The sequence below is a fragment of the Liolophura sinensis genome, chromosome 1 (genome assembly GCF_032854445.1).
Source record: "Liolophura sinensis isolate JHLJ2023 chromosome 1, CUHK_Ljap_v2, whole genome shotgun sequence".
Lineage (NCBI taxonomy): Eukaryota > Metazoa > Mollusca > Polyplacophora > Chitonida > Chitonidae > Liolophura > Liolophura sinensis.
The window spans coordinates 54,436,436-54,448,457 of record NC_088295.1 but is presented as its reverse complement, the minus strand read 5'-3'; the positions used below and the strand labels follow the sequence as shown (position 1 = coordinate 54,448,457).

General features: G+C 39.1%; 1 protein-coding gene across 1 annotated transcript in view; it reads right to left on the bottom strand.

The window, feature by feature from the left end:
• Window positions 1-12,022, bottom strand: part of LOC135462098 (tubby-related protein 4-like) — an 81,290-nt gene that overhangs the window by 10,213 nt on the left and 59,055 nt on the right. The window contains exon 8 of the mRNA XM_064739457.1: window positions 10,399-10,626. Coding sequence (XP_064595527.1) covers window positions 10,399-10,626 — 228 coding nt within the window. The remainder of the gene's footprint in view (window positions 1-10,398; window positions 10,627-12,022) is intronic.

Below are 12,022 nucleotides of genomic sequence, written 5' to 3'. Positions count from 1 at the left end.
TCATGCATTTCATACCATAATGGCAATAAGGCAGCCTTCTGAAAGCAGTCATCTAGACAAATTCACTTATCTCCAAGGATGTCAAACAGTGGCCAGAAGGTGAAATAAATAGCACTGTTATAAAGCAGCAATGGCTCACCTTCAACCGCTCCATTCTCATAAATATCTTGGTAATCAATATGTCCTTCTATACTGGATTATTATTTTCTGATGCCAGCTCTATATATCGCTCTGCCAATTTCCAAAGCACTTTGAACTATCAGTGGATCCTGTTACTTGTCCAGAGATATACCAAGCCTACACTGTATGTAGTAATTTTGGAGCTTGGCAAGTTTATGTACCTACTCAACCTTTTTAAATGAAAGAGCAACTTTCATTGCAATTTATGCATGTTCTTGATTTGATTTTGAAGACAGAACTACATTGGTTGGATTGACCAATTTTAGGGTTTCACAAAAACTGTAATTTTAATAGTCTACACAGAATAATGCCCTCAGAAGTTGCTTGAATGAACACCTTGCAAACTTTGATGAATTACAGTATTGTAACTATAAACATCTCTAGATATAGATATCTGGTGTAAATTTGGACAACTGGACAATGTCCACCTTTGTAGAGGCACAAGATGGACAATGCACACGTAGGCAAGATGACAGCTATTTCTGATCAGAAGTTTCTTCAACTTCAACTATACCCCCAGCACAAAAGTCCAAGTCTTAATTAAGCAGAGTAAACATTGTTCCCAGAAGTGACATGGTTGTAAACATGCAAGGAGAGATAACCCAGCTGACAAGAAAAGGTAGATGGGCTGAGGAAGAATAAGATCAAAACCACAGCAGGACACATATACAGTCCACCCAATCCCACTGTTAGCTGTCTACATAATGTATATAGCACAGGAGGCTCATAGTTATGGTACAACCCGATGCTGTAATCAATAACTGAACACCCGAGCTGACCAGTTTTGCCACTAACCATCCCACCTCAACTTTCTGTCAGTGGATAACTGGCCTTTCTAGCCCCATTCCTGATAATCACATTACACTGACAAGAATCAAAGACAGGGCTATCACAATTGGCTCGAGAACTTTATTCAGTTTCGTGTATTTTTATCTCTGGTTGTAGTTGATGAAGTCCGGCCTGGTGTGTCAATTCCCCGTCTGGCCACACGTACTATAGCCTGACCGCTGATCTGACTACATACATATACACTGACCATCCACTGGACTCTTGTCTCATTTCACACTAACCCATTCTAGTCCCTTAAGCTAGCCTGATTACATTCACTTCCCCCTAAATTTCTCCCCCAGGCTTCTGCTGCACTGCTCAGGGTAACAGTATGTGTATGTATGCTTAGAATGAACTGTTAGAGACATCCAGACGAGTTGGGGTTGAGGCCACAAGATCGAGCTGTATAGTCAGCAGACAGCAATCACTCCCCCAGCACTACTCAAATGCCTATTTTCAATTCCAAGCACAATCCACCAGCAAATCCAATCTAAATGGGCGTCTTGCCAGTCCAAATACATCCACACAGAATGAAAGATCTCAAGAGATAAAATTGTTACTGGTCATGTTCCGAAATTAAAAGGTCGATTTTAAAGGAAATATCTAGAAGTGAATCATCTGCAGTCGGAAATAGAAATGTACAAACTGGCTCAAATAAACCCCCTTGTGCCAGATCAAAAATTTGGGGTATCTGAAATGGCCAAAGAAGTAAGACAGCTTGGGTGTTAAATAGACAAACTAAGTGGTTTATAGCAGTGAATCTTGCACATGATAACCTTGTTAAGGACACCTCACTCAAAATAGCTGAAGTCTAACTCTGCATTTGTGTGACCTCAGATGTGCAGCCTCACATATGGAGAAACAGGATACCTTATCACAAACAGCCAAAGTTTAAATCTGCACTGCCTGGTGTGACCTCAGACACTTATTCACACAAAACACTAACAATGGGGAACCAGGACACCTTACCCAAATAGCCACAGTTTAAATCTGCACTGCATGGTGTGACCTCAGACACTTAGCCACACACAGCACTAACAATGGGGAACCAGGACACCTTACCCAAATAGCCACAGTTTAAATCTGCACTGCCTGGTGTGACCTCAGACACTTATTCACACAAAACACTAACAATGGGGAACCAGGACACCTTACCCAAATAGCCACAGTTTAAATCTGCACTGCCTGGTGTGACTTCAGACATGTTGCCACACATAGCACTAACAATGGGGAACCAGGACACCTTACCCAAATAGCCAAAGTTTAAATCTGCACTGCATGGTGTGACCTCAGACATGTTGCCACACATAGCACTAACAATGGGGAACCAGGACACCTTACCCAGACAGCCAAAGTTTAAATCTGCACTGCATGGTGTGACCTAAGACACTTAGCCACACAAAGCACTAACCATGGGGAACCAGGAACCTTACCCAAAACAGCCATAGTTTAAATCTGCATTGCATGGTTTGACCTCAGACAATGTAGCCACACAAAACTATAACAATGAAGAACCTTTCCTGCCCAAACTGATTTGGACCAAAGCTGTGTAGTTGATATCGTCCACTCTTACCACTGAAGCAAACAAATGATGGATGTATAATGACTGACTGGTGTTTGACAAGAACTAAAGAATATTTCACCGAAAGCACAGCATTTTAAGTTTTACATGTGGAGGGAACAACAGACAAGCTTTCACAATTGTGACACTACAGATTATTATCTGATGAGCAAGCTTGGGTATTTTTAATACACTGGTGGAGCATAAGGGATCTCCAATGAACTCAGCAGCCCTACCAACACCACCAGTCAAGACCCCCTTGAACAGTGGAGGCAGGGGGCCATGTCTTTGATTCCTTAAAACAGTGCAGTCATGGGGCTATCCAAAATGTACTGCCAGAGGCTGAGATTGAACCACCATCTTGTATGCCTAAACAATTCAGAGACAAATATCTTAACCAATTCATTCATGGTGGAATGCATACTTGTTACCTGTGACCTTATATCAACACATGAAGACATTACGCATGCTTCTGCTCAGTCTAAATATTTGACTAGTATTAAATCCATGAAAAATGTTTTGCTACAGTTTGGAACTCAAAATACAAACTTTATTTTCCAAATACAACTGTTAGATGAACCTGACAAAATGCATAACTACATGCCCAACTATATGTAGCATCCAATACTCTGGCTTATTCCCTGATAAATCTGAGGCCCGCCAATAAGAGGCTGGAGTCACGCAGACATGGTGGTGGTATCTAGTGCAACACTTCTTCATGCTGCTAGAGTTTCAAGAACGATTACCTCTGCCTAAAGATTAATCACACATGCTTAATGGCTCCATCAGATGTCTCCACTTTTTTTCTGAGGAACAGCTCAAAGTTATTAAAATTACATTCCTTAAAAAAAGAAAAAAACACTACTCCTTATCTGCTCTTTCTTACTTTTTGGGATCTTTGAAAAAATCAATAACTTTCCCAGCTAGATGACTTAGACATATGATCAAGTGCTGAGGCCAAGTAGCACACCAATACATCACAATCCTTCCAAACTTTTTCGTCAATTTTCCAGCACAACTCTTATTCTGTTACATGACACAGATTTCTTTATTAACTGACGTCTCAGTTACACAAAACACTTTGTATAAGTTTACAGACATGGATTAAAAAGGGGATTTCTGATATTAAAATAACCATACATTATCAATAATAGTGAAATGAAATCAAAACAAAAAGACGTTATTTTAATGGCTTCTGCCAGAACTGAGTTCCCTATAACTAACTCTTGAGCAACATTACAAGCCACGGCGCATGTCCAGCTCTTGTTGGTTGGCTGTGGTTTTTAGTGAGGACATTTGTCAGGTAGCTGGCAAAGTGTAGTGGTGTCCCATGGGCTCTGTTCCGTTTTCTACATGCATGCACCTTGATTGTGTTCATTACTTATGAAATTTAGATGAAATACTTCCTGAATGTGGCTATACATGTACCTACAGCTGCATGTATCAGTTGATGTCCCAGCTACACATAAAACTCATACCCTAGGCTGTATTCTACAGAAAACATGAATGCTGGATTTACACAAAATAAGACACCAATTAATATAATCTTAGTTAGTTTGGAAAAGGGGTGAAAACATCTAAATGGCCCTTGCCCTTTTGTTTTGATGTGCTTGGTAGCTCTCAAAATCAACTTTTAATCTGGAATTTTACCCGACCATGTGATACGCCATGTTAGAGAAACCAGAAACACAATGCTGTATAATCCATATCCCATGCTCATATGGCTACAAAGCAAACAGGGATCTGCTTGACTTCGGCAGAAATAGCTACACTGATTAAAATAGATGATACATGGTAGGCGCATACTTGTTGCATCGTATTTTACTTTCTCTGAACAATGATACCTTGGTTATGTAACATCGCAAAAATAAAAAGGAAACGAATGCTTTATCAATAAAATAAATATTCTTGAGTACAGCGTTAAACACCAATCAAATAAATAAATAACTATTTTGAGCCAAGCCCATTCTGTTTGCCTGTCATATGAGCTGGCCAGTAGGCAACAACCCATTCACACAATGGCTTCTCCCACAGCTCTCCAAGGCATAAAAATCTGATAGCAATTATCTCACACTGGGAATGTAAACATCATCCTTACTCTATTTACAAATATTATGATCCAGGCATAGTTATTTCTACTGTTCCCCTTTCCTCTAACACAAGGTTGACATATTACTTCAGAAACACTGACATTTCACTTCACTACGAACATCATCTTAAACATACAACACCGGAATTCATAAACCATTTGTTTTTTTTTTGATAAAGGGTTTGGATGCCTCTCTTTTTAATGGCTGTCTCACTTCATAATGTATGAGGAGTTCTGAGTGGATATAATATAAGTACATCCTACAAGTCATATGATGTTAACCAGCTGAAAATTGCGTCCCCCACTGACTGGGAACATAATTGGCATCTTGGTACATTCTCATATTACCCACTGAACATTATTACCTTCCATGAGGAGATACACACGTATGTAATGATCCAAGGGACAAATTATTTCTGTTTCCCCTTATGTAATGTGGATTTTACTCATTGCACTGAGACAACATAATCTAATCAGGCAGGGTTTTGCATCCAAGCAAGCCACAAAACTATACTCAGTTGACAAGAAATGTAATGGCCCAGGGAGCCACAGGCAATTACTCTGTAATTCTTGGGCTCAGGGACTGAGTAGTAATGCTTACATAACACTCAGTCATGTCAGAGGGCTCCACATAACAGCAGGGTTATGCCAGCACTCCTTTCGTATTAGGAAAGGTAGAAATAGATTTGCTTCCAAGGCTACCAAAGAGCATGCCTGTAGGAGACACATACATGAATGCAAAACTGAAGCTCAATACAAAATGTCCTAACGGTAGTTAACACACATGCAGGAAATGAACGATATAACATCTCCTTTGTGTTATTGTGCTTTACATGTATATGCAACACATTTTCAGATACCGCTCTTAAATTTTCCTTAAACAATGATTCTAATTCAAAGAGTCATGAATTTTGTAGTTTATGGTGACATGTACACTGGGTATCAATGCTGGAGCACCAACTGTACGTTATTGTGCTTTACATGATTACGCAGCCTCAGCTAAATGCAATACCTTTTGAGATATCACTCAAAATATTCATTCTTATACAAAGACACTACAAAGTCATGAATTTTGAAATCCACAGTGATTAATATGCACAGAGGGCACCAATGCATTGTATTGTTGTGCCTTACAGGTATGGACAGCTTGAAAATAGATGCAGCGCTTTTTGAGGTACTGCCCTTAACATTTTAATATCTTAACACTGCTTCCACTGTATGAAATCCGCTCCCACTTTTCTCTGTATAGGCAAACTACACAGTACCTGCAGTCTGAGCAGCGTGCTTCAGTGTTTACAATGTGTGTGTATGTATATATGTGTGTATATATATATATATATATACAATTACATATTCATTTAATTAACCTCAAAAAATCTTTTTAACATTTAAACATGTGATAGGACACTTAACACTTAACTTGTCTGTTATCCAAATAGTACTAAGGTGCCATCATGCCCTTTCTGTCTGTTTAGAGGCTAACGCTCTAACCTTACATGCGTAACAGTGCTGAAGGGTGGAACTTGTCTGTTATGCAAATAGTACTAAGGTGCCATCATGCCCTTTCTGTCTGTTTAGAGGCTAACACTCTTACATGCGTAACAGTGCTGAAGGGTGGAAAAGCTCAATTGACATTCTTTCTCAAGTCTAAACACTTTAGGTCTACAGTACTGTAGGATGAGACAGCCCACTGCACGTACAATTTTGCTGTTAAGAAATATGTAGCACAGACACTGACCTGTGAAACATGAGTAATGATTGACCACTTAGAATCATGACACAGCATTACTAATACTTTTATATGAAATAATTATGAAACAGTGGCACACATATTACTGGATCAGTGCCTCTGCCTCTTGATAAATCTGACCCCATTATATACTCATCAGGGCCCCACAATATAATGAAGGTATTCAGGTGAACACTGACACAAACAGGAATTCACAAATCTGTTGTCCATGAATGGTTATGAACCCAGACCTCATGTATCCCATCAACTGGATGTGATTGTGTTTAATTTATTTATTTATTTGATTGGTGTTTTATGCCGTACTCAAGAATATTTCACTTATATGACGGCGGCCAGCATTATGGTGGGAGGAAACCGGGCAAAGCTCGGGGGAGACCCACAACCATCCGCAGGTTGCTGCCAGACCTTCCCACTTACAGCCGGAGAGGAAGCCAACATGAGCTGGACTTGAACTCACAGCGACTGCATTAGTGAGAGACTCCTGGGTCATTACGCTGTGCTAACGCGCTAACCAACTGAGCCACGGAGGCCCCCGATTGTGTTTAATTCAGCAAATGCTGGGGTTTTGTACATGTATTATGCGAGGTAAAGCAACGTGATACAAACCCTTGGCTCACCAATGCCATTTCTAGTAATTCACGGGATTACATTACTGACTGTAAACATTATCCTAGCCCATGGCTATACCCATAATCATCTATCATTAGATAAAGTATTTTTTAACCCAAGTCCCAAGAAGCCAAGTCACTTCCACTTGCCTCAGCAAAAGCATGGGCTCACTGGAGAAAGTGAGACAAACTACAAAATGAAAAACACTGCAATTTGAGAAACATAACCACATGGAAGCCAAGTACAGTTCTGGAAGAAGAACTCCGCTGTTACAGATATTAATTGTACTGCTGCCATTATAATCATCGGAAATGAAAATAGACCGAGAATGAATATGACTAGCAGCAGACATATTCATATGATGTTTCAGAAAGATTGCTTGGCTAGCTAGCTAGCTATCTGTTATTAGCTTGTAGAAATACTGGAGTCAAAGGAGTTCAATTTAGGAGGTGATAATAATTTGGTCTTGACCGGTGTAATGTGTTCATTTGTTAGGCTCTTTATCGAGGAAAGCTGACCGGCCGTGAAGGTATCCACTGGGATTGGTATTCTCAGGGTATGGACCGGGAAAACCTTGGCTTCTGACCTCTGTCCACATTAGCACACATCACTTCAGATTTGGATTATCATACTAAAAACATTCCGTCTGTGAACAAGGCTATAAGAGACCGCCAGTACACCAGACAGGTTAATAAAGCGGAGAGAATCGAGAAGCTGACTCACAGGCTATAAAACTCCTACGTTCAAAGCCTGACCATTCTAAGAAAAGCCAACACCAGTGCCTCACACAGAGAAAGTAGACTTGAATGGGCGAACATTGAGACAACATACTGCTTTTTCCAGACCGATCCATCCTGCGCCTGACTTAATAAAGAAAATTGATTGGATCCTGCAGACTGCCGAAAACTTGGAAATTGAAGTAGAGAAGTCCTAATCTAATTGGACGCCTCATAATACCAATCATCGTAAGATGGAAATCCTGGGTTCGCCAATAAAACCATTTTCTTATGTAGAACATAACTTTCGGCTATACAGAAAGTGAGCGGTGGCCTAATGAGCAAGCTTTGATGCAAGAAACTTTTACTGCTGTTTACAATGCTTCAACAGATTACGTGTTTGCCAGGCCAAACCTAGCCATGCCGCTAAGCATTCCAGCAGATTAGTGTGAGCAGCGCTTTCTCACAACTGCAATCGAATGGTTCATTAAGGAGGCAACAGTAAATTATTTTATAAAGGCAGCCCATTCTGTCAACAGGAAATGATGTGACAAGGGTTGGCCTGGCATGCCTGGAGGAGAATGTCCTGAGGCCAGCATCTACTTGAGAACACTTCACTGCGCAACCACCACCACCAACAGCACTGCAAAACGCTCTTCATGGAGGCTATGCACATACCTCTGCTTCTCAACAAACTAATAACACTAATTTGAAAGATGCAATGATGCATTATGTATAATGCCTATACGAAATAATGAAGGATGCAGAAGGTTTTTCTCCATGCAGCTTTTGATCATCGGCCTTTATTAGCATGCCACTGCCCTACATTTGTTTGAAATGAAGTTCTCAGTGCATTACAAAAGGGTTTGAGTCCTCAAAGATTTAAACTACAAACAGCCATCAGAAAACTTAAAACCTATGGGAGCCTGTTTTATGCACAAGAATGAAAAATCAAACACAATTACATGTACCCTGGCGATTCTACAATATGTGTGGTGATAAAAGTTACATTTGGCCTAAGCAACACTGTAAGTAAAATGGGCTCATGGGTCATACACTAAAAAAACGGCCATCAGAAACTTTAAATTCCTGAGGTTTACACCACAAATTAACATTCATCAGAATCTTAAAGCTTATATTTGTGGGTTACACCTCACACAGTCATCTAAATCATAAAACCTCTAAGGTCTACACAACAGTCACATGAAAACTAAAATCTTCCACGTTTACACTATATGCACTGAAACGCAACAGATAAAACTTTTCATACTTGTAACACAGTCATCCAAAATTTACAACCTTTGAGGTTTACACCGCATAGTTATCTGAATCTTTAAACCTAAAGCAGTCATCCAACTTTAAAACTTCCCAGGTACATCTCTCATTTAAAATTGGCATATTTTTGTAAGTTTCTGTAACAATGTATGTATTAAAGAGGTACATGTTACATCTCAGATGACAGACTGTATGAGACATGATTATGTTCATCTACCATTTGAATGCAAGAGGCTGGATATTTTATATACAAGTATAGTCTATGCCATTTGCCAGTGTAGCAAACTCAACATCACAGAAAACACATACATAACTCCTAGAATAACATACCTGTTACTCATGTGAAAACAAATGTGGATAAATGTTGAACATTTCACACGACTTCATCCCTTGTGTTTTTATGATCTGTTCATAACTGTTCAGATATAAATAATTTTTTTCAAATTTTATAATCTAATTGCCATCTTTAAATACCTTTTTAACTGCCCCACAGATACCACAAATCTTTTCATAATGACATATAATTATTAGGTTCGCACTTCAATTTGAAAACACCAAAACCTGCCCCACAGATACCACAAATCTTTTCATAATGACATATACTTATTAGGTTCGCACTTCAATTTGAAAACACCAAAGCCTGCCCCACAGATACCACAAATCTTTTCATAATGACATATAATTATTAGGTTCGCACTTCAATTTGAAAACACCAAAGCCTCTTGGCTCTGTCACAAATACATGCGTCATAGCTCCACAGGCTACATTATGCAATGCACCAGCATGCTTGTAACAGCTAATGAATCAAATGTAAATAATACATGTATGCCATAATTCAGTTAGCCAAGGCTTCATTGTGCTCACCACAGGTGTATCTGGTCTGTGACTCCCTTCATGTGCATTTACGCATGCTGAAAGTTTCACTCAATTTGGTATGAACAGTATTGAAAATACAAGTATGATGTTGACAAGAGTCAAAAGTTGACTGAGGGGTAAAAATGCATACATACATATATATAACCAGTCATCAGAAAATTATGGACAGTGAAACTTGATGAAGAAATGGGGATCCAGCAAACATCCAGTAAAAATTTAAGCCAGACCAGACGCCATTATATTGACATCAAAGATTCCTTTCACAGATCATCATAATGGCGCCACAGTGAAAAGCTGATAAATTGTAAAATTGTAGATGCTGCACTACAATCAATTTCTGACGTAACATTAGCAGGCCATCACCATCTGCTAACGATGACCATCACTAAAAAATGCTTGTGAACCGCACATACCTCTTTGCTTTAAGAAACAAACAACTATACAGAAACAGTGATGTAAGAGTGACCGTTTGTTTAATCTGGCAATGTACGCTGTACTCCAACATGATACTTACCTTTATTGTTGGAGAGAACAATGCTCGAACACCATTCTTTAACTTGGAGGGAAGTCGAAGTTTACTGATATTTTTTTCTAGACGGATGACTTTCTGTATACATCGATGACTGAGGAACTGCAGAGTTGCCACATGTTTGGTAACCCAAGCCACGTGTATGACACAGCCTGCCCCCACAAATAAACGCTTATCATTATGTCCCCAGGTAAGTGCGGTGAGAGGCTTTCCCTGTCAAAATAAACCCAACATTCAATCATTAACTGTCAAGGAGGTTATGTTTTTGATGGTATTAATGTTTCAGTCAGCAAACGTCAAGCACCGATTTGGATTAAGTCTCGTGCACAATTCAGGAATTATACAAAGGTAGCCTAGTGGTTAGCACACCTGTGCCTCTCACCAATGTACTCGCTGTGAATTCAAGTTCAAATTGGGCTGGCTTCCTCTCCAGTCAAAAATGGCAAAGTCTGCATGCAACCTGCAGATGGTTATAAGTTTCCCCCTGGGCTTTTCCTGGTTTCCTCCCACCATAATGCTGGCCGTGGTCAAATAAGTGAAATATTCTTGAGCACAGTGTAAAACACCATTCAAATAAAATAAATACACTGAAATCATTTAAGAGATTTTTAAACATTGCGAGATTGGACACAAAAACATATTTTTCTTTGTACAGTTAGCTGGAGCAGAGGTTTGAAATATCAGGATATCTACTAAGTTATTGGCCATGTTATTTCACAGCCAAGTTCCTGTCATATCGGTGACAGAGCTGACCCAAAGATGAGGCTGATTTTTAAAACTACACCCACTATAATTCATCAACCTTTCTGCATGTTTGCAAGGTGTTTATTCAAGCATATTCTGAGGGCATTATTCTGTGTAGGTTGATAAAATTATACTTTTTGTGAAGCCCTGGACTTAGCCAACCAATGTAATTTTTCCTACATTATCAAACTATAAATGTGCTTAAATTACACTGAAAGTTGCTTTTTCATCTGCAAAAAGGTTGAGAATTTAGGGAACATGTACATTTACATATAGGAATCCATCTCTACAACAGGTGGTAGCAGTCATACCAATGAAAGTTTGATAAATCATCCTGTAATTCTAATATTTTCACAAATAAAATGGCACCTCTGAATTCAATCTTGCACCTACTGGATGACCACGAGAACTAAACTAGACTGGACAGGCTGGATGACTCCAGGGCTTTGAAGAAGTAAACTTTGATTATTCTTCATGACATGTGTAAAATGCTTATGGATACAACCTCTTCCCTTAAAAGTCATATCTGTGCTTCTGTTAGCACTGTGGTCAAGTCAGATATTACTACTTTTATTTACATGACTTTAGTGCTTTTGTGAACATTGTTGTCAAATCATTGTCTTATTTATACTTAATGTCTCCTTGCATCCGCAAGCACCAGTGACAAGTCCTTAATTGAGTGTACAGAAGCTCCACAACATTGCTTGAATGAAAAAAGTTGGAGACTTCACAGCGGTGCACAAAAATGTCCTTTAAATTTAAAATACAATCCAATATTTTAAAAGCATTTTACTCGCCTGGAAAAAGTTCTTAAAAAAAAAAAGAAACAAATCAAATTTTTTCCCCAGACAATGTTTAATGGCTT